The sequence below is a fragment of the Trachemys scripta genome, chromosome 1 (assembly GCF_013100865.1).
Source record: "Trachemys scripta elegans isolate TJP31775 chromosome 1, CAS_Tse_1.0, whole genome shotgun sequence".
Lineage (NCBI taxonomy): Eukaryota > Metazoa > Chordata > Testudines > Emydidae > Trachemys > Trachemys scripta.
This window is the reverse complement of record NC_048298.1, coordinates 341,192,327-341,216,629: the sequence shown is the minus strand read 5'-3', so window position 1 is coordinate 341,216,629 and position 24,303 is coordinate 341,192,327. Positions and strand designations below refer to the sequence as shown.

Sequence of the window (24,303 nt, the reverse complement as noted above, 5' to 3'; positions counted from 1 at the left end):
GAGGAAATCATCTTATGGCGACAGAAAAGCAGAGTCCTGAGAATCAGTGTATGAATCTCACATATCTGAGACTCGGTGCACTAGACAGCGACCTTTATGATTCCCCTGTACAGTCCCTGTGGACTCTCAGATTGGCCAGGACTCCCAGACAATTCCCTCAGCTCCGTGAGCAGCGGGTCGAGCAGAAAATAGACCCAGAGAACGTTAGCATGAGAGCCTCCCCTGGGAGGGAATAAATGAAGGCGGGGGCCCGCAAAAGACCTTACCACTTGCCAGTAAAGGCTAGCATTAAAACTCCACAAGGTTTTGGCAGCCATCCAAAATAGTAATCAATTGGGTACTGGCTACCAACCTTATCAAATTCTCTTTAAAAGGCCTATAACACTATAAAACCCTTTATTATACCTCCCTCCCCCATAAAAGGTGCCAGTTACCCAATGGGTAAAAAAATTACCAATAAAACTTAACAAAATAAAGTTTAAACTAACTAATGCCATTAAAAAGGCAAAAAAAAAACCCCTATATACATTCTCATGTAGCTCAAAACAGTAAATTATAAAACATTAAAAATAATGTATTTAAAATTATCATCAAAAAATCATGTCCTAAAGTATAAATGTGTCAAACAAATATATTATTTGTTTCCATATAATGTTTTAATTTTTGCCAGATTTTGGAACAACTTTGCGTAGGGCTTTTTTAATAGTTTGGTTTATTTATTTACTGTTTTTGATGATTGAGGATGATAGGGGATATGTAGTTGTTCCCTTACTTTTAACGCTTTTAATAAATTTTTAACTGTTTTTCTTTTATATAAAATGTGGTCCATTATCTGAATCAATTACTTTTGGCGTTTAATATTTACTGAACACTACTTCCCAGAACTTCTTAGCGGTAGTTTCCTCAGTATGATTTCTGGTTGGAATTGCCTTTACCTGTTTAGAAAAAGAATGTATTATTACTAATAAATACTGATTTGGGGGTGGGGTGTAGGCAATTTATTAATATAATGAACTTGTATTTTACTATATGGCCCTACAGTTTTTTGGTGCAACCAGGGTTTTGAATTTGGTGGTTTATTTTTATTTGCTGCACATCTTATGCAGTTTTTAACAATTTTTTTGAACATTTTTTTGCACCTTAGGCCTTATTTTAATTTGTTTTGACTTTAAAAGAGTTTTTTTTGGGTGGGCCATAGAGTGACACAGGTTAATGATTTCTTCTCTTTGGAGTTTTTTAGGTACCCACTTTATTTTTTTCTTTGTTTATTATTTTATTTACTGCATATTACTTGAGGTAAATTTGCTAGTATTGGTGCCAAGGCAGGGGTAGCTTTATTAATTTGTTTAAAATTCACTGTCAATTTTAAATTTTCTGAAGCTTTTAATACTGGCCAAATTGGGCTATTATATGGAGAATTTCCCCCTTTTAATTATTTCCCGTTGTTTTAGTGATTTAATTGTTTTTGTTTTGGTTTTTTTTTTTCTTTTTTTAAATTTCTTTTTTTTTAATTTTTTGCCTCTGCTTGCACAGGAAATTTTTGCAAAATTAAGAAGCTACTAGAATCAATTAAGACAGGGAGGCTAATCAGGGCGCCTGGTTTTAAAAGGACCTCAGTTCACTTAGTGAGGGGGCTTGTAAGGCGCTGGGAGTGACAAGAAGTGCTGCTAGAGGACTGAGGAGCACAAGCGTTATCAGGCATCAGGAAGAAGGTCCTGCGCCAAGAATAAAGAAGATGCTGGGGGGAGTTCATGGGGAAGCGGCTCAGGGAGTTGTAGTTGTCACAAAGCTGTTCCAGGAGACATTGTAGACAGCTGCAATCCACGGGGCCCTGGGCTGGAACCCGGAGTAGATTGTGGGCCCGGTTCTGCCCATCCCCCCAACTCCCTATTTGACACCTGGACTGTGAGTCTTATCAGAGAGGAAGGTCTCTGGCCTGTCTCCGACCCACCACATGGTACAACAGAGACTACAAGGATTGTTCTCCTCCCTTTTCCCCAGGCTGGCCAGTGATGAGGTTAGCTGAGTGAACGGCAGGTTTGAGCCAGTAGCAAAAGTGGCCAAACTCAGGGCTGCCATGAACCTCTGAGGTGAGCAAATCTGCCAAAAAGTGCAGGACCCACCAAGACAGAGGAGGAACTTTTGTCACGATGTGTTCTCTCTGTGTGCTGTAATAGCTCATTGCAAACAGTTGGCAGAGCAGACCGTGAGCGATCCACCCAATGACCACAATATCTGTTAAGATATGAAGCTACCCAGCCAGGTTTATTGCTGACGAAGCACAGTAGCACCTGGTAGACTCTACGAGAATACTAATGTATGCCCATGACAAAGGATGCAACTTGGTCAGTGATGGGACTTTCCACATCCCCCTAGGCTGGCCAAAGGTACTACTTTTGAGATACCTCTTTATACCCTGATACAAAGAAGTTACATACTGTCATCCTGACCTTATTGTCACGGAATCCATGGGGTGCAGCCTGGAACTGAGGGACTGCTGTGCCCCCTGAATTCTCTCCCTTCTCAGGGCTGTCTATCACAATGCCCTGACAGTGAGCAGCAGCAAACTCCTCCAGGAGCTGTGATCACTCAGCACAACAGCACATGGAGCCCCCACACCCAGCGAGATGGCATGAATACTCCCAGAGCCTCTCATGAATCACACAGAGAAATGCACTAGGGTCAAATCCCCCCAGCTCCCAGCACTGTACCTCAGGGATATACTGTCTTGCACCACTCAAGATAAGCAATGCACATTTATTAATTGTTTCACCACATCACCAATGCAAAGTGAATATGCACCAGACTTTGCAAACCCGTGCAGTTTCGCCACACACTTCATACAAACACACTGGTAAGGATAAACAGTTAAACCAATGTATTGACAACAAAAGATAGATTTTAAGTGACTATAAGTGATAGGCAAAAAGTCAGAGTTAAGTACCAAAACAAATAAATATATAAGCACACAGTCTAAACTCTCAAGGGCAACACCTAGACTAAGCAGTTTTTCTCACACCACTTGATATTGCAGTCCTTGATATTGCACAGATTTCCCCCTTAAATCTGGGCCATAATACACAGATTTTCCCCTTAAATCTGGGCCAGTCTCCTCTATTGGAGTCTTCAGTGTTCTTCTCAGTGTCTTTGTTGCTTGCAGCACAGATGGGGGCAGGAGAAAGGTGAAGAATGGGCCTGCTCTGTTTGGTTTTATACCCTAAGTCCATGTGCTTATAGAGCACAAGTCCAGGCATCTTCTTAGCAGCCAATGCCTGTCTGTGGATCATACTATGATGATTCCAAGTTGCTTCATCTCTAACATCTTTGCCACAGCCATATGGTCACAGTAAGTATGGGGGATAACATGGTCAGCACAGAATGGCTGCCTACTCAGGAGCAGGGGCAGGGGCAGAATGAAGAGAAGAGATCTCAATAAATCCACTAGTCCTAACTTAGCTATTCGTGTGTTGGTGAGGAAGGTGGTGTATCTCAGAAGGTTACATATGGCAACGTAGCGATCAAAGGCCATTGTCACGAGGACAGCTGAGTGCATCATAGAACCTGCATGAAGGAAGAACATCTGGGTGAGGCAGCCAGCCACAGTAATGCCTTTCAAATTGAACCAAAATATACACAGTGCCTTTGGCACAACGGAGGTAGATGTTCCGATTTCTATGAGTGCCAGCATGCAGAGCAACAGGTACATTGGCTTATGCAGGGTCTGCTCTTTGCCTACAACAAAGAGAAGCATGAAATTTCCCACCAGGCCGATAATGTAGAACGTAGCAAAAGGGATGGAAATCCAGACATGAGCAGGTTCCAGGCCAGGGATGCCCATTAGGATGAATGTTGAAGGGTCAGAGGAGGTGAGGTTGAAAACTTCCGTGAGGTGGTTGAGGTGTCGATCAGGCTTAGAAATGCTAAAGGGAAAGAAGTACAGGAAGGGGGTTACACACTTAATAATCAATAGCATGGTAAATATTTTATAGTTATTAAAATCTAAAAAGGGGGTTGAACAATGAGATGGCAAGAGTTACAAAGAGCACTAGATTATTTAGGTCATAGTCAAGTCCAGAGAAATCCTTAGAGGGAGCAAACCATGCCAGGTGAATGGGCAGCATGATGGCAGCACTCAAGTTGGAATGGGGGCAGCCTAGGCTGGGGAGTGAGAGTATGAACAGGGCGTCAGAATATGACGGTAGAATGAAGCAGCTGAGGAGCGAAGTGTGATGTGTTTCCCCCAAGGGGCCACCTGGAACCAGGGTACCACTGAGCCCACTGACTCACCAGCTGGGGCTCCCTCTCTCATTGTGCTGCTGGGACAAGTTGCAGGCACCCTCCCAGTCCTGCACCTTCACCAGCGTTCCCACAGGCAGGGACATACCCAGTTGCCATTGTATGAAGGCTCCCTGACCAGCCATTGAATGAACCAACAATAGAGAGACTACAGCCAAATAACCACCAGCTCCCTAGCCTAGAACCCCAGAGCTGTCCTGTCATGCCCTGGTCCAGACTCTGACCAGTATGAATTTGTTACCCAGTTCGCCCCTCCTTCAGTGTGGGGAGGACAATGCACACTTTTGGTAACCAAACTAAGTTTTGGGCCCCAGACACTTCACCTAAAGGTACCCTGGGTTTAGATTAAAATACAAAACAAGTTTTATTTTCCCTAATGTCTCATTGCCCTGTATAGACCCTTCACAACCAGCTATCTAAACTAAATTATCTTGCCTAATGGGCGTTACCTGGGTGTAAATGCATTTGAAATATGAATACATAATCAAGATTCATAACTTCAGATACAAAAATGATACATGCATACAGATAATGACCTGTCTTTCCATTGGTGAAATGCCTGAAATCACATAACAACAACAACAATAAGAACAATTGGAAACAAAACAGAGTAAAGCTAGTGACACCCAGGCTGCCGTTCTGTGGCTTTCCAGGGTAAAGACACGCTGAGACCTCCCAAATGCACTCGGTGTCAGGAAAGGTCTTGGCGCTGGCCTTGGACCAACAATGAAAACAAATAATTTAATTTCAGTAGCGCTGCCCACCTATCCGTGTACCTGTACCTGCCTCCACAGCCCCAACACTGCCTGTCTTCCTGTGTACACCCTGCTCCCTGGCCCACAACCCCCAATGCTGGCCATTTGCCCATGTACGCACCCATTTCTCAAAACTTCCAGCCCTGCCAAACAATGAGACCCCTCACCCAGGATGAAAACCAGGTGCCAGATCACACAGCAACTGCTCACAGAAATATCTCCTCAGAGGAGGTTAAACTCAGTGTCTGCCTGCACCCAGGAAAAGGGGGAACTCAGCCTGAACTGCATCTCCAGGGGTGAAGGGAACCCCAGCAGCAGCTCATTCTGTGCAGTGTATGAGAAAGGGAAAAACTTGGTGGAAGGGAGAGAGGACGCTGAGACTAAAAGGAGCCATTGTATAATTGTGTGAACACACATACAGAATGGGAAATGACTGCCTAGGAAGGAGTACTGTGGAAAGGGATCTAGGGGGTCATAGTGGACCACAAGCTAAATATGAGTCAACAGCGTAACACTGTTGCAAGAAAAGCAAACACCATCCTTCCGCTCTTCTCCATGCTGATTAGGCCTCACCTGGAGCATTGTATCCAGTTCTGGGCGCCACATTTCAGGAAAGATGTGGACAAATTGGAGAGCGTCCAGAAAAGAGCAACAAAAATTATTAAAGGTATAGAAAATGTGACCTCTGAGGTAAGATTGAAAGAACTGGGTTTGTTTAGTCTGGAGAAGAGAAGACCGAGAGGGGACATGCTAACAGTTTTCAAATACCTAAAAGGTTGTTACAAGGAGTAGGGAGAAGAATTATTCTCCTTAACCTCTGATGATAGGACAAGAAGCAATGGGCTTAAATTGCAGTGAGGGAGGTTTAGGTTGGACATTAGGAAAAACTTCCTAACAGTCAGGGTGGTTAGGCACTGGAATAAATTGCCTAGTTAGGTTGTGGAATCTCCATCATTGGAGATTTTTAAGAGCAGGTTAGACAAAGACCTGTCAGGGATGATCTAAATATTGCTGGTCCTGACATGAGTGCAGGAGATTGGACTAGATGACCTCTCCAGGTCCCTTTCAATTCTATGAGTCTATGATTCTTCTTCAAAAAGATACAAAGCTTTAACATACTGCAGCCCATTAGAAACCCGGACATACCTTTCTGAGGCTGCTTTTCTGTGCTGGCAACTGCTGATGTGTCCACGAGATTGTAGTGAGACTGCTCATTGGAGGAGGGGTGGCCTGGATAGGGGAAAATGTTAGAATCAATCTGGAGCAGTGTGGCCCATGTTATGTTACAATCTGAGATAAGCACACACACCCTACCCAGAAGGCCTCATTACGCTTCTTTTGTCTCTGTGTTAGGCCTTGGCTACACTTACCCACTAGTTCGACGGCTGGAAATCGAACTTCTGGGTTCGACTTATCGCGTCTAGTCTGGACGCGATAAGTCGAACCCGGAAGTGCTCGCCGTCGACTGCGGTACTCCAGCTCGCCGAGAGGAGTACCGCGGAGTCGACGGGGGAGCCTGCCTGCCGCGTGTGGACCAAGGTAAGTTCGAACTAATTCGAACTAAGGTACTTCGAACTTCAGCTACGTTATTCACGTAGCTGAAGTTGCGTACCTTAGTTCGAATTAGGGGGGTAGTGTAGACCAAGCCTTAGGCAGGATGTGCATTCCCTATTTCAGAAAGCTTCAGAACTTGGTGCCAGTGTGATCTGGATACTGCCCATCTCTCTCCACTCCCTCCCGACCCTCCACACACTGTGCATTGTTTGAGCTACCCAGGTGATATTTCCAACACTGCCTCTAAGACAGAAACATGCTTTTATTTTCATTGCTTTTTGGTGCTTCTTACCCTCCCCTGCCAAAAAAAAAAAAAAAAAAAAAATCATAATCCTAATTGTTCTGAGCCTTTAAGGCTGTGAGTTTGAGATTTCAGCAACTCTCCAGTCAGTTCTTCTTTGGTCCAAATGAGCTCACCCATCCTTAGAGGCCACAGGAAATCACTGGAGGCTCATGGTCAGAATAAATCAGGCCATTTATTTAAGTCCCTACATGTGGATTTAGGGTGTGCTCCTGGCTCTGTTGGGAGTTTTTCCACTGAACTCAACAAAACCAGATTCACCTTTAGTGTTTAACTTTCAACTCTGAGCTGTGAAAATCATGTCTTGGGGTCCTGCAACTCAGAACACTATTCTATTTAGCTGTTGAAAGAGTCTGAAGGAAACCCCAGATCATGTGGTGTTCTGAGACCAGGAATGAAAGATGGGGATTTCAAAACACACAGGGGCCCTGATTTAGCTCACAGAATTTGGCCATTGTGTAGCCAATTCTTGTTGTGAACCCTCTGGTAACATAGATACCTGCTGCAGAGGCTTGGCTGTACTTCCTAATAGAGCAGTGAAGTTGCTGAATTGGAAGACTTGAGCAAACCAGAGGAAAAACCACACAGCCCAAAAAAGGAAGCTACTGAGACAGATAAAAAAACACAGTAAGAGACAAGGATCTTAAAAACAAATATTTGTCTAAACTATTTCCAAAACATTTGTAGTTCCAATTTTACCAGGTAAATCCCTTAGTGTTTCTGACAATACTAAACACTTCAAGTTGTTCTGCTGGTGAATTCCTACTCAGATGGTTGTTGACTTGAACCCTGGAACCCTTCCTGTGCCCTTAACTATAACTTTAATGCAGAAACAATCAACTCATCAAAATACTGCTCAGCAGAGACTGGAAATCTTCTTACCATGACAGGAACGCAGAGCCCTGGGAATCAGCATACGAATCTTGAATGTCTGAAACTGTCTCTGCTGGACAGTGACCTTTATGATTCCCCTGTACAGTCCCTGCGGACTCTTGGTTGGCCAGGATTCCCAGAGCAGCAGGAGGAGCAGAAAATAGACCCTGGAGAACTCAGCTTGAGAGCTTCCCCTGGAAGCAAAGAAACAATTTGCCGACACCAGGGGCTCAGATTGTCAGGCAAACACAGTCTTGCAGACTCTTCAGCCTAGCAATTGATGATGGCCTATATTTTCTGTGTGTAATGTACTGCAATCTGCACTATGTGTGGGAATGCTGCCACAAGATATGGGACCAAACATCATTTTCAATTATTATAGCAATGTACTACTGCACAGATTCATAGATTCTAGGACTGGAAAGGACCTCGAGAGGTCATCGAGTCCAGTCCCCTGTCCTCATGGCAGGACCAAACACTGTCTAGACCATCCCTGATAGACATTTATCTAACCTACTCTTAAATATCTCCAGAGATGGAGATCCCACAACCTCCCTATGCAATTTGTTCCAGTGTTTAACCACCCTGACAGTTAGGAACTTTTTCCTAATGTCCAACCTAGACCTCCCTTGCTGCAGTTAAAACCCATTGCTTCTTGTTCTATCCTTAGAGGCTAAGGTGAACAAGTTTTCCCCCTCCTCCTTATGACACCCTTTTAGATACCTGAAAACTGCTATCATGTCCCCTCTCAGTCTTCTCTTTTCCAAACTAAACAAATCCAATTCTTTCAGCCTTCCTTCATAGGTCATGTTCTCAAGACTTTAATCATTCTTGTTGCTCTTCTCTGGACCCTCTCCAATTTCTCCACATCTTTCTTGAAATGCGGTGCCCAGAACTGGACACAATACTCCAGCTGAGGCCTAACCAGAGCAGAGTAGAGCGGAAGAATGACTTCTCGTGTCTTGCTCACAACACACCTGTTAATACATCCCAGAATCATGTTTGCTTTTTTTGCAACAGCATCACACTGTTGACTCATATTTAGCTTGTGGTCCACTATAACCCCTAGATCCCTTTCTGCCGTACTCCTTCCTAGACAGTCTCTTCCCATTCTGTATATGTGAAACTGATTGTTCCTTCCTAAGTGGAGCACTTTGCATTTGTCTTTGTTAAACTTCATCCTGTTTAACTCAGACCATTTCTCCAATTTGTCCAGATCATTTTGAATTATGACCCTGTCCTCCAAAGCAGTTGCAATCCCTCCCAGTTTGGTATCATCTGCAGACTTAATAAGCGTACTTTCTATGCCAATATCTAAGTCGTTGATGAAGATATTGAACAGAGACAGTCTCAAAACAGACCCCTGCGGTACCCCACTCTTTATGCCTTTCCAGCAGGATTGGGAACCATTAACAACAACTCTCTGAGTACATTTATCCAGCCAGTTATGCACCCACCTTATAGTAGCCCCATCTAAGTTGTATTTGCCTAGTTTATCGATAAGACTATCATGTGAGACCGTATCAAATGCCTTACTAAAGTCTAGGTATACCACATGCACAGCTTCACCCTTATCCACAAGGCTCGTTATTCTATTAAAGAAAGCTATCAGATTGGTTTGAAATGATTTGTTTTTTTACAAATCCATGCTGGCTATTCCCTATCACCTTACCACCTTCCAAGTGTTTGCAGATGATGTATATCGCCCATGACGTTGTAATATCCAGTCCATAAGCCTCTGAAATTCATTTTCAGACTGTGGAGGCCAAATGACTTGATTCAGAACTGACGCAAGCCCACTGTGTGGAAAAGGCTTTCTTCACCCAGGAATCTAGCATAAAAAGTACTTGCCAATATCCGTTTGTGAGATCTAAAGTGGATATATATTTGGCAGCTTCCAGCTCTTCAAATACTTCATCTACTCTCTGCATCGGATAAGCATCAAATTTCAATACTGTGTTGATCTTTCAGAAATCGATGCAGAAATGGGTTGTGCTATCCTGTTGTCAGCACTAACACAATGGGATTTCTCCATTCACTGTGTGATTCCTTCACCAGTTCCAGGGCCAAAATGACATGGAGTTCATCTCACATAGTATCCCACAGTTTAGAAGGGAATAGCTACAGAGTTTCCCTGATCTGTTGCCCTAGAGCCATTTCAGTATGGTGGCATTTTAGGTCGGTGTGTCCTGCTGGGGAGAGAACACAGTGGTAAAAGAATCAAACAACTGCTACATCTGATCTTTTCTTCAGGCTACAGTCCCTTGCCCATGCCTGTGTCACACGTGCCAGGGAAACTAATTTGGGCTCCAGAGGGTATGAGTGTGACTGGGGTTCAGTCTGGAAGCCATGGGAACTGATGCGCCCCTCTAACCACCCAGCTGGACTGGACCCTTTTCACACTGCTTTGCCGGTGATTGTGTCTCTCCATGACAGTAGATGGCGCCACACACCCAAATGGCGCTACAGGAGAGCTTACCCAAGCAACCCAAGTACAAATGGAGGACATCAGTCAATTTCTGACCTCTCCAGGTTCACCCCGCCTACTGGAGTATGAACCCATAATATCGTGTTTCAGTCTGGAGAGGTCTGTCCATTGTAAGCTCATTGGTACATTTCGCCCTCCACTCGATGTGGGAAGGATATTCCACAAGCCTGTGTTAAACAAGCTGAGATTTTCCCCAGAAACTTCACTCAAAGGCACAATGGTTTAGATAAATCAGAAAAGAAATTTAACTACAGAAATACATATTTGAAATGATTATATGTGATAGCAAAGAGATCAAAGCAGGCTACATAGCAAATAAACAAAACTGCAAACAAAGCCTGATGTGTTAGATTCAGCAATTTCTCACCCTGGCAGGCGATACAAGAAGCACTCCATGAGGTTTCCATACACAGGTTAGGAATCCATTTGGCCTGAGACCAGCACGTCCACCAGTTCAGTCTTTTTTCCTCAGATCTTTCCAGTTCTCTTGAGGAGAGTGAGGAGTGAGACCACTTGATGCAGTCACACCCCACCTTATATAGATTTAACATATGGCAGGAATCCTTCATTCCAAAAACAGTTCCCAGGTCACTTTGTGGAAAAATACAGTGACTCAAAATGGAGTTCAGTGTCATGTGGTCTGGTCACATGCCCTCGCATGTGCTCCTAGGTCATAGCAGGTATTATCCAAATACCATCTGTAGTATTTTCTGGAAGACTTACCAGGTGGGAGATAAGCTTTTCCTATGGCCCCACCCATGGTCCACCACTTTCTGTCTTTGCTACTCCCTTCCACTGAGGTCCCTGCTGCTTCTTACTGAATCCTTCTTTTCCTCCCCCACGAGGTCCCCACAGCCCTCCACTCACCGAGTCTATCCCCTCCTTGACCCCTTGTGCCCCCTCAGCAACCATGGCATTCGTTGAGTCTTGACTCCCTCTCCTACACCCCCTCCTCCACGGCACTCCATACCAGTAGCTCGCTGAGTCCCTCCTCTCCTACACCCCAACCCTCTTGCCTGAGGCTGCTACCACCTGCTGCTCACCATTGAAAAACAGAACCACATTTAAAAGTCAGCCCTGGCCTCTTTCCCTGCTTCTCCTCCTATGTTCCAGCCCCCTTAGCTGAGTGGCTCCAGCACCAGCAGTCTCAGCACCACATGGAGTCCCCACCTGGGCCAGGTAAAGGAGCCAGACATCAACCAATGAGCAGAGACATGCAAATGCCGTAGGTGAGTAAATGGTGCCAGTTTGAAAGAAGGAAAGTGAACTGGGGCACAAGAATATGCAAATTTGTGTCTCAGTCTCTCTCATTTTCTTCACAATATTCCAAGGCATTGTTATTTTTCGAGTACAGTGAGACGGCAGATGCAGTTTTCGGCTTTCCTTGCAGACAGTTTTCCAGTGGTTTGAGAGACTCTGCATTCACCAAAAATGGAATAAGAGACTTGAAAAATATAGAAAAAAGGTTCAGAAACATATACAATCTGCCATACAGGAGCAGTGTTGTGAAAGGTGGGGGCATTTTTTTCAAACAGTCAAAAGACGCGGGCTCAGTTTTGGGAATCTCCCTCACATCCTCTGCAGTGAAGACTGATGCTAGGTTGGGGGTTCTTGTGCTGGCCTCTTGGCCAGAAGAAAAAAAAAGAGTCTGCTTAAGAGACACAGAAAATCTGGAAATACAGGAACAATTCCCAGGATTTCTTGATTGTTCTGAGAGAGGGGATGTGGGCACTGAAATGGGGCAGGGACTCTCCACCGTGGTGCCTCCTGCTGGTTGCTCTGGGAATTTAGATCTATCAGTAGGGCCCTCTTCCCCTGTGGTGTCTCACCTGTTGTCGCTCTTGACACTTGGACACATTTACAAGATGTTCTCCAGAATGGTGTTAAAAAAATCTTAATCCTGTCCAAAGAGGAGAAGCAATGCTTCTGGTGGTGGCCCATATGATGGACAATATTACAATGGTCAGGGCTCTCAGTATGACTGTGGATTATTATGGCTAATGGTCTATTATTATGTAGACTAATTCTGCAATGTGTACTGCAATGGTTAAGGAGGGCACAGATCCATGAAACACAACTGCTAGTTGTAACACATAAAGCGATGTAGGCCCTCCACCACAGTGTAACAGCTAATCCAGACCCAACTTTCTCAGGCCCATAGATACAGAAAGTCTGGAACTCTAATTTGGAAACTTGCAGTATGCCTGTATGAGGAAAGGTGCAGGACATCATACTGCACAGGGACGTGTTGGGCAAATGGAGCACCATCACATTCCACCTTGATACCTGGCCCTTTCAGTAAATGTGCCACCATATGCCCTATGCTTTTCCCTGGACACCTGGGAAGGAGGGTCCCAGAAGAAAAGAGAAAAAAAATCAGGTGGAGTGTTAGAAGTGCTAGTGACTATGTAAGTTTCAGGCCTGTTTCTTCATGTGAGATCGAATTTTGGGTCTTGTTTGCCCGTTTGATTTTTGATACTCTTTATATCTATATATTCTTATATCTTATGCCAATGCATGTGAAAAAAGGAGAAAGACACTGTGTGTGTTGTTTTTGCCTGGCCAGATGGATTTGTTGGTATAATGGAACAGATACGATAATTATGCCTACCACGGAGGCGGGAGGTCGGGAACCTGGGAAACAAGACTCTCTGGCATCAAGCTGGGAAGGGGGAATACAGGTAAAGGCTCTGTGGCATCAGAGCTGAGAAGGGACACTGGGAAACAAGGTTCTGCGGTGTCAGATTTATGAATCAGGTGAGAGGGTGAAGGGAAAGACCACTAATGCCCGATGTCTGCTGTTTGTACTTGGGTGGCTTTGATAAGCCCTCAGGTAGCTCAGTTTGGGTGTGTGGCACCATCTGCTGTTGTTTTGGGTGAAAACAGGGCCTGGAGAGGCTGAATCACCAGCAAAGTGGTGTGAACTAGGGCCAAACCTGCTGGGTAATTAGAGGGATGCAGCGATACCCACGGCTCCCAGACTGCACCATGGGGTGACAACCCATCAAACTCATACTGTCCAGAGTCCAAATTAGGCCCCAGGCACCTGTTACACAAGCAAGGGGGGAGGGAGTGTAGACCAAACAAAAGATCCAGATATAGCAGTTGTTTGATTCCTTTTCCACTGTGTTCTGGACCCAGCAGGGCACATCTACTGAAAATACCACCACACTCAAATGGCCCCAGGGCAAAACATCAGGCAAACTCCATGACTGTATCTCCCATAAAATGTGGGATACCTTATAAGATGAACTCCAGGTAATTTTGGCCCTGGGAGTGGGGAATCAGAGAGTGAGTGGAGAAAAGCCATGATACCATTTCTGCTGCAAGAGAGAAAAAACCATTTTTGCATCGATTTTGGAAAGATCAACACAGTATTGAAATGTGATGCTTATTGATGCAGAGAGCAGATGAGCTGTTAGAACAGTACAGAGCGGATAGATATATATCCTCTTTAGACCTCACAAAGGGATACTGGGAAACACCTTGGATGTCAGAATCCTGAGAGACGAAAGCCTTTTCCATGCCCTTCGGCTTGCATCAATTCAAGAGCCTCTCATTTGGCCTCTAGAGGGTGGCAATGAATTTCAGAGGCTAATGGACTGGATATTACAACTGCCTGGGTGATGTACAGTGGTACGCTGCTATGATCAATTGAAAACAGACTTTGGTCCAATCTCTTGTGGCAGCATTCCCACACATAGTGCAAATGGTAGTACATTAAGGAGCCATCATAATTACTAGGCAGAAATGTCTGCAAGACTCCGTTTGCCCTGACCATGTGAGCCCCTGTTATCGGCAAATTATTTCTTCACTCCCAGGGGAAGCTGTCAGGCTGACGTTCTCCAAGGTCTATTTTTTTTACAATTCCCACTGCTCATGGAGCTGAGGGAATTGTTTGGGAGTCCTGGCCAGTCTGAGCATCTGCAGGGACTGTACAGGGAAACGATAAAGGTCGCTGCCCAGCACGCTGAATGTCAGATATTTGAGATTCATACACTGATTCTCAGGGCTCTGCCTTCCTGTCGCTGTATGTTTATTTCCTTTCTCTGCTGAGCAGGATTTTGGTGAGTTGCCTCTTTCTGCATTAGAGTTTGTGGTAAAGGCTCAGGAAGTGTTCAAGGATTCAATTTAAGAACCATCTGGGCAGGAATTCACCAGGACAGTGACTTGAACTGTTTAGTAGTATGAGAAACACCAAGGGATTTACCTGGTAAAATTGGAACTACAAATGTATTGGAAATAGTTTAGACAAATATTTGTTTTTAAGATCAGTTTCTTGTCTCTTATTGTGTCCTTCTAGCTGTTTTAGTTGTTTTCTTTCTTGGAAAAAGCAACAGAGAGTCCTGTGGCACCTTTAAGACTAGCAGATGTATTGGAGCATAAGCATAAGCTTTCGTGGGTGAATGCCCATTTCGTCGGATGCTGTAGTTTTTTTCTGATTCGCTCAAGTTTTCCAATTCAGCAACTTTACTGACCTTTTAGGAAGTTCAGCCAAAGCCTTTGCAGTGGGTATCTGTGTTACCAGAGGGTTCACCACAAGAATGGGTCACACACTGGCCAGATTCTGCTCTCATATTCTGCCTTCAGTGGGTCAGTCCAAATTGACACTGGCCTCCCTTAAAGCAAAATCAGGACCCACGTGTTTTGGAATCCACATCTCAGAATGCCACATAAACTGGGGGAGGAGGGTGTGTGCCTTCAGACACTTTCATCGCCCTAACAGAATAGCACTCTCTGTAGCAAGACCAGTGTCTGTAATTTCCGCAGCTCAGAGCCAAAAGATAAACAGGTTAAAGGGTGAAATTTTGGCCCATTGAGATGACTCTAAATTCACATGTAGGGACTTAAACAAATGGTCTGATTTACAGCAACCAGGATCCTCCACTGACTTCAACTGGAGGCGTCCTGTGGCCTCTAAGGACAGGTGAGCTCATTTGGACCAAAGAAGAACTGACAGGAGAGTTGCTCAAATCCCAAACCCACAGGCTTAGAGGTTCAGAACAATTAGAAGAACAATTCTTTCAGGGCGGGGAGAGGGGTCTGCTCTTTCCGTACCCCTGCATCTCTGGTTCTGGAGAGAACGAGAAGAAGCAAAAGGTAATAAAAAGAAAAGTATGTTTCTGGCTCAGAGGAAACCAGGCAGGGTTGGAAATCTCACCGGGGGAGATCCAGGTCTGTGTGTGCGTATGGGGGAGATGGGGATGTGCGGTATCCAGATCACAGTGTCACTGTAGCAGATTGTCTGTGACACCACCCCACATCTGGACCATCCTTCCTCCTGTTAGAAACCCCACTAATGCCTCATAGTAACATCAGCATTTGCTAACGTGGAAAAGCAGCTTCAGGAAGGGGTGTCTGGGTTTCTAACGGGCCGCAATACGTTAATGCTTTTTGTCATTTTGAAGAGGAGTTGCTCACACTGGCTCCTTTTAATCTTCCTGTCCTCTCTCCCTCCCACTATGGCCATCCCTCTCTCCTTCCCTGCACGGGCTGAGCTGCTGCTGGGGTTTCTTTTGCCCCCAGAAAGGCTGTTGCAGCCGATCTCCCCTTTTCCCAGGTGCAGGCAGACACTGAGTTTAACCTCGTCTGAGGAGATATTTCTGTGAGCTGTTGTGGGGTCTGACACCTGGTTTTGGTCTTGGGTGAGGGGTGTCACTGTGTGACAGGGCAGAAAGTTGTGGGGGTGGGGGGTCTACATGGACAAGTGGCCAGCACTGGGGGTTCTGGGGCATGGAGTCAGGGGGATGGGTGTCAGAGTCTCTTTGTCTTGCCAAACCACAGAACTGCAGCCTGGGTGTCAGAAAGTTTACTCAGTTTTATCTCCAATGGTGGTTGTTGAATGTTAATTACGTAACTTCAATTCATGTTCCCTCCAGTGAAATGCCTGATCTTTGCTCCTCAGTTGGCTCAATCTCCCATCATACTCTGACCCCCCTATCTGTACTCTCCTTCCTCATCCCAGATTGTCCTAATTCCAACAGCACACTGGTCACCACTGTCTTCTCCATGCTCCCCAGTCATCCCTGCCCCCCCAACCTCTGAGCCACCCCATACTCCCCACAATTCTTCCCCTGCAGGGGGTGAGGTGCCTCCAAGTACACCTGGTCCCTTGACTGAGGGATATCAGTGACTGTGTCTCACTGGTGAGAAATCTCACGAGTGGTAAATTCCAAGGTAGGCACCTGTGGAGCTTCTCTTGTTACACCCACACTCACTGCAGGGTGCTTCAAGAACTGCTACAGAGGAACAACTTGCCATTTAAGAAGTATGAACAATACATAATGAGAGTGGAACTATGGGAAATGTGAGGGCCTAGATAAATACAACTACCATGTGCAGGAACCCCCACATAGCTGACCGAAAGCATGCACCACTTGGACAGAGACCGTAAAGAAAGGAGGCTCTGGGACCATTTGCCAACCACCCCTCTTAGTCATTAATAGCAAGGGTTGTACATTTATTCCACAATGCAGAGATTTCATGGCTCAAGTCATTATTTTTGTCACCTAAAACATTCATCCATACAGTGCTTCATGGGATCCCTCAGGCTCATGAAATACACAACCAGTGTAACCCTTCCAAGGCGTCACAGTCTCATGAGAATTTCTCCGCATGTGGCTATATTTAACATGGTCACAAATAGAAAAAATACCTTCAGTAATTTCAGGCACTAACTTGCAGGCAAAATGCCATCAGCTGACCCAGAGGGACATGTTCATAGATTCCAAGGTGAGAAGGGACTATTGTGATCTTCTTGTCTGTATAACACAGGCCTGAAAATTTCCCCAAAATTATTCTTAGAGCAGGCCTTTTAGAGAAACATCCAAATTAGATTTAAACTTTCTCAGTGATGAAGAATCCTCTGAGACCCTTGGTAAATTGTTCCAGTGGTTAATTACTCTCACTGTTAATAAATTTTTGCCTTATTTCCAGTCAGAATTTCTTTAAGTTCAACTTCCAGCCATTGGATCGTGTTACACCTCTGTATGTTAAGCTGAAAAGCCTATTATTAAATATTTGTAGCCGTCCTGGTACTTGCAGACTGTTATCAAATCACCCCGAAACCATCTTTGTTGCACTAAATAGATTGAGATCTTTGAGTCTATCAGTATAAGGCTGATTTTCTAATCTTTTACTAATTCTTGTGATTCTTCTCTGAATCCTCTAGAATGTATCAACATCCATCATTAAAAGTGGACACCAGAACTGGACGGAGGGTTCCAGCAGCAGTCACTCCAGTGCCAAAGAGAGAGGTAAAATAAATTTGGTCCCTCACCTTGATATCCCCCTGTTTACCATCCCAGGATCATATTGGCTATTTTGGCCACAGGGTCACTCTGGGAGCTCATGTTTAGCTAATTATCCGTTCTCACCCCAAAATCTTCTTCAGAATCAATGTGTTGCCCAAGATAGTCCCCCATCGTGTTAGTGTCACCTACATTCTTTGTTTCTAGATTTATATATCGACATAGCTATATTAGAACATGTATTGTTTGCTTCTTACCATCCTCCAGTTTTTTGTCATCATCAAATCTCATCAATTTTCAGGCATGAGAAGGGTAAGCAGATGAAAGTCTCTGCTTACACTTCTCAGTTAACACCTGTAACTTATGTCTCAGGTGAAGCTGGGTGCCTGCAAGAAAGTGTCTCACCAAAAGACACAAGGAAAGTAACACGTGTGCAGACCTGTAGCCCTAAATACCCAGACCTTTGTGCCCTTCATGTCCATTCTGTTGAGCACGAGGTCATAGCCCAGCAGGATAATGTCTGTTTCCATGGTGGAAACTTGGCTCCTCTCCAACATAGAAATGGTCTTGTGAATCAGACCTATGGTCAGTCAAGTCCAGTTTCTTCTCTCCGACAGTGACAGCCCCAGGTGCTGCAGAAGAAGGTGTAAAACACCCAGTAGTAGGTAGATGGGGTTGGATGACTTGACCATCAAGAGGCTGTGACGTAAATGCCTAACAACTAAAGATTGGCTTGTGCTCTGAAACACATGCGTGTATAGGCTTTCCAAAATATTTGTCACTGGAAAGTCTCACTATCCATGGAAATGTCAAAACTCTTCGTGATTCTTGCTTATCTGATGGCCTCAACTACCTCTTGTGGTAAGGAGTTCCTCAGACTGTTTAGGGATTGAGTGAAGAAAGCATCCTTTGATTTTCCCACGTTTCAGTTCAATTTAATGTCCATTTGATCTTGTTTTATCAGACAGGGAGAATACAGTCTCGATCAGATCTCTATGGGTCAGTATTTTATAGACTTTTCTCATGTCCCCTCTTATTCAGCTCCTTCGTAAGGCAACAATCTCAGTCTTTACAACCTCTCCCCATAGGACAGTTTCCCTTGGCCCTTGATCATTCTCGTTGCCCTTCCCAGAACCCCCCTATTTCTCCAATATTCTGTGTGAGAAGGATGCGCAGTACTATACGGTGAGATTTTGGCAAACCAGTAAAGTGCCTGAAACCACTATGGCTTATTGCTAAAAGCAGCCTAGTCAGCAGTTTCAGCTTGACCAAGGCAGGAGGGGATGGAGTTTTGGGTGCCACAGAAAGGGCAGCTTGACCCCCGTCCTTCCTGATAAGAATTGTGTTGAAGTTGCTAATGCATGCATTTTAGAAGAGCAGGATGTGCCCCAGGAATGTCTATTGGGGCCTCAAGGCTGCAAACTCTGGAAAAAAACTCACCTCGTTAATCAATAATCAGAAGGAACCTCTTGCTTGACCATGGAAACTTCTTACTTAACAAGTTTTCTTTAAGGGACATGTCATTCTTTTACTAATTGTATAAATAAGGGAGAAATGTTTGAGATAGATGGATTCGTTTGGACTCTCCCTCTCGATACATCTTGCGATCCCCACTGGCAGACGGAAGATTTGGCCACCAGATACGGTGACCAGGCAGCAAGTGTGAAAAATCGGGACAGGGGGTGGGGGGTAATAGCCTGTATAAGAAAAAGCCCCCAAAATTGGGACTATCCCTATAAAATTGGGACATCTGGTCACCCTACTAGCAGAAGCCTGCCACTGTGTCACTTGAGAGCCACACTCATCTTTGGTAATTATCGAGGGTTGGGAGTGTTTTACTAACCTGTTGTGGACGTGTGTAAGTGCTTGAAACTAAGGGTGTGTCTTCACTACCGGCCGGATCGGCTGGCAGCGATAGATCCAGCGGGGATCGATTGATCATATCTAGTCTAGGTGCAATCAATCGATCCCCGAGCACTCTTCCATCAACTGCTGTACTCCAGCTTGGCGAGAGGCACAGGCAGAGTCAACGGGGGAGGCGGCAGCAGTTGACTCACCGTAGTGAAGACACCACTGTAAGTCGATCTAAGTATGTCTACTTCAGCTACGTTACTCAGGTAGCTGAAGTTGCATAACTTAGATCGATCCTCCCCCATAGTGTAGACCAGGCCTACGTCAAGTTTAACTTTAAGTGAAAGCACTCTTGTGTTGTCCTGTTTGTGCCAGCCATCTATCAGTCGGATGGCCGTGTCTCCCCTGATGTATTTCCTGACACCTCCTTGCACAGAGTAAAAGTTAGCAAGAGCTTTGGGTTGAAAGAACCCCGGGTAACAGTACGACACAGACGAGTCCAGAGGAGAGTGAAACTTGACTGGCTGATCTCATGGCATTGTATTTTCTATATGGTTTCCCAATTCCACTCCTCCTGGATCCAATGCTTTGCTGAGTTAATCTCCATGCTTGCACTGAGAGCAGGGTTTCACAAGGCATAGTTTGCTACATCTGAGGACTTCCTTAGGCTTATTATAACCAAAACAATCTTGTGCCATCTATAAATGTTGGCACCTCACTTCTCGCCACCCTTTCTTGACTGTTAATAACAAATATTTACCCTACTATTTCTTATAAAGTGTGTAACCCCCCTCGCTGTGCTTCTCTCTCTTCACAGGAAGTTTGAACATTTCTGAGCTCGATTGACACACTGAGTACTTCATGGCAGCTTTCAACCTCACCCTCTCTGATCCTTCAATATTCATCCTAATGGGCATCCCTGGCCTGGAAGCTGCCCATGTCTGGATTTCCATCCCTTTTGCAATGTTCTACATTATCGGCCTGTTGGAAAATGTAATGCTTCTGTTTGTTGTAAGGAAAGAGCAGACCCTGCACAAGCCGATGTACCTGCTACTCTGCATGCTGGGACTCACAGAGATCACCAGCTCTACTTCCGTTGTGCCAAAAGCACTGTGCATATTTTGGTTCAATTTGAAAACCATTACTGTGCGTGGCTGCCTCACCCAGTCGTTCTTCCTTCCCATGTTTACTGTTATGCACTCAACCATCCTCATGACAATGGCCTTTGATCGCTACATTGCCATATGTAACCCTCTGAGATATGCCACTATCCTCACCAAAGGACAAGTAGCTAAGCTAGGGCTTTTAGGTTTGATCAAATCCATTCTCTTTGTTCTGCCTCTACCCTTGCTCCTGACCAGGCTGCCATTCTGTGCAAACCGCATTATCCCCCACACACATTGCGAACCTATAGCTGTGGCAAAGATCTCATGTGGGGACATCACAGTGAACAGCATATATGGCTTGGTGATACTGTTTCTAGTCACTGGTTTAGACCTGACGCTCATTGCCCTGTCTTATGGTCTGATCATCAAGGCCGTCCTCAGAATCTCCTCCAACAAAGCCCACCTGAAAGTCCTCAACACCTGCACAGCCCACATCTGTGTGATGCTGACATATTATACTCCCAGCCTCTTCTACCACCTAACACAACGTTTTGTTCAGGACATTCCTCTGCACGTCCACATCATCTTTGCTGACCTCTATCTCCTCATCCCCGCCATGCTCAACCCTATCATTTATGGGGTCAAAACCAAAGAGCTTCGTGAGAAATTGCGCAAATACACCTGCAGATGGTGATCGCCTGGGCCACTGATTTTAAACCATTGTGACAAGAGGGCAAACGCTATCTCCTCATTGATCAGGGGTGCACTGCCCCAGTTTGTCTGAGCTCAGCATTGTGGAAGTTCAGTCTGAGAAGTTCTTCACACCTAATGTCTTATCACGCTATCATCAAGTGCTGCTGTCTTTCCTTTGCTGAGTTCCCTATCTGACCATCACCTGACTTATTTCATTGTCACCTATCGGCACCCAACCCCCACACACCCTGCCACTCGGCCTTTACATGGCTCTGACACTACAAGGTAGTTTTCCCTTAGTCCCTGTGTGAACAAGGTTCTTTATCAGTTTGATGAACAGAAGCTGCAATTTGAAGAGAAAAGTAAGAAACTAAAATGCTAAACTTCTTTATCAATTTTACAATTATCCTGTGAATGAAATGTACCTGATTTTCTTTACTTCTAATCCTTCAGGAAACCTGTAGGATAAACCAAATAAGGGTAACTGTAACAAACTAATTCAACACAAAATGTGGACATTGACAACCATCACTGAATGGGATTAGAAATAAATAATATAATTATGCTATTGTTTTTTCATTACAAATGATTTGGGCTACTTTTGGGCTATTTTTAACGCTGCCTTTTGCCATTTTTGGATTGAATCACCTGCCATTCATCAATTGGGATGCAAGGACCAGTACTGGGGTTTTGATTTTGACTTAATTGTTATCTCATAGATGTGTTGCTAATGTGAACAAAATTCTGCTTAGGCTTGTAGTCAAATCTGTAGTAGGTGTGAAACAAAAGCTTTCATTTGTTATTTTATGTATAGAGAAATGTGTTAATAAAAATAACTTTGTTTCAAGAAATAGATCGGGCTACTTTCAAGTGAGTTTTTAAGTGACTTTGATCTACTACTGCAGTGGAAATCTGGCAATGCCAGCCAGATCCAGAAGGGCCAGAGAAGCAGCCCCTAAGGCAGAGCTGGGATGCTGCCGCTGGAGCTGACCAGAACTGGAAGATGGGGCAGCACAGACCAGCTGTGCCAACAGGAGCCAGGAATGAGCTAGAGTGGGGAATGCCAGGGCCAGAGCCAGTATAGTGGATTCAAACTATGACACAAGTAACTCTGCAGCCAAGCAAAATATACAGCTGGGGAGAGTAAGGTGAGGCAATGCAATGAGACCCCAGGACAGGGAGACATCGCCTGACAGGAGGGCCGTGAAGGATGGACGTGGGGGATGGGGGCATGAACCCAAAGTGAGGACGGATGCTGGGAAGAAGGGCTCTGCCACCTAATGTCTGTGGACTCTGATGCCTTTCTGTAGTACTTAGGGGAAGTGGGTGCCAATTGCAGTATCTTGTGGATATCTTCATTATACAAACTCCCTCCCCCAGCCATCTTTACAAGTGGAATAGCTCAGGAGGTCACTTTATCAAAGATCTTCGCTGGGCTACCATGGTAACACCCTGATAGGATGCACAGGGGCACAGCAATTGTCTCAGGCTCCCTGCAAACGACTGAAGGCAAAAGGCAGAAATGATACAAACGGTGCTAGGCAGTCAAGGTGCAATCATAGAATATCAGGGTTGGAAGGGACCTCAGGAGATCATCTTGTCCAAGCCCTGCTCAAAGCAGGATTATCCCCAGAGAGATTTTAGCCCCAGATTCCTAAATAGCCCTCTCAAGGATTGAACACACAACCCTGGGTTTAAGCAAGTCAATCCTCAAACCACTGAGCTATCCCATCCCCACCCCCAAATCCTATACCTGTACTATTTGGCTCAGGATGGGGCAAGTTCCTTTGCAAATAGAAGCACTAAAGACTTCAGAGGTTTTTCTCTTTTTAATTATAGCTGGGATTGTAGTGCATGTGATAGGAAGAAATCCTGAAACAGAAGCCCCCTTGTAGCAGAGGCCTGGTGTGAGGCCTGGGCTAAAATAATCAAAACTTTACAGCTAAAAAGCAAAGTTAAGTTGTGAGCAAGAGGCAGGCCTGGCTTACAGAATCTGGCAAAAAGAGGTTGATATTGCAGAAACACACACTCCTAAGTAGTGTTAGGTATAAGAATATAGACACAAACACATTCCATAGAAGTGGCACTAGAACACCTCCACACGAAACACGTTCCACAATGAGAACAAGAACACTCTGTTCCATCTTGCGGATAATGAAAGAACTGTGTGATCTATTGACAGTAACAACATTTAGAACTGAAGGGTTGGTAGAGCAATTTCACAGAACTTTCATGGTGACATTAAAGAAGTTTGTAGCCTAAAATTTCAAATGCTAGGACCAACTCTCCCCCCACTTCATTTTTTGCTATCAGTAAGGTGGTTTCTTTGAATTGCTGCCTGGGAATCAGCCTCAAGTCTTTCTAGACTTGCTTGGAGAACCATGGAAGAGCATAATCCAATACATTCTTCAAGTAAGAAATGGCCTCAAGACATTGTGGGAGTTTGCTAGAAGAATTTTGCTAAATGCACAACAGGTACAATAGAAGGCCTATAATAAAGTGGCCCAGCTCCAAGTGTTCAGACTAGGTGATTGAGTGTCATGGTTACTACCAAGTTTGCTGTTCATATGAATGGTTCAATGGCAGGGACTCTTGGAGGTAGCGAAGAATGTGGGCCCTGTCTACTATGACGTCCGGCACACAGAGAAAAAAAAGGAAACTCAGATGAGAACGTAAGAACATCCATACTTCATTAGACCAATGGTCCATCTAGTCCAGTATCCCTGTTTTCTGACAGAGATCAATTCCAGGTGCTTCAGAGGGAAAGTACAGAACAGGGCCATTATAAAGGGATCCATTTCCTGTCATCCAGTACCTTCACATGACAGTCAGAGGCTAGGATACCAAAAACATGAGGTGGTGTCCCTGAACATTTTGGCTAAAACCGGCTACTTATTAATTTCCTTGGGTGACCCCTGGTTCTTGCGTTAAGTGAAGGAGTAAACAAGACTTCTCAATTTACTTTCTCCACACCAGTCATAATTTATAAGATCTCTATCATATCCCCTCTTTCCAAGTGGAATAGTCGCAGTCTTTTTAATCTCTCCTCAGACGGCAGCTGTTCCATACCCCTATTAATTTTTGTTGCCCTTCTCTGTACCTTTTCCATTTCAAATATGTCTTTTTTGAGATGAGG

General features: G+C 44.7%; 1 protein-coding gene across 1 annotated transcript; it reads left to right on the top strand.

Moving 5' to 3' along the window:
* Positions 1-20,229: 20,229 nt before the first annotated feature.
* Positions 20,230-21,168, top strand: LOC117886144 (olfactory receptor 52N2-like). Its single transcript, XM_034787823.1, has one exon. It carries the CDS (start codon positions 20,230-20,232, stop codon positions 21,166-21,168), a length of 939 nt encoding a protein of 312 aa, XP_034643714.1.
* The last annotated feature ends 3,135 nt before the right edge of the window (positions 21,169-24,303 follow it).

Excerpts from the sequence above, each read along its gene's own strand:
- LOC117886144 (XM_034787823.1), top strand. The coding sequence starts at position 20,230 with ATGGCAGCTTTCAACCTCACCCTCTCTGATCCTTCAATATTCATCCTA.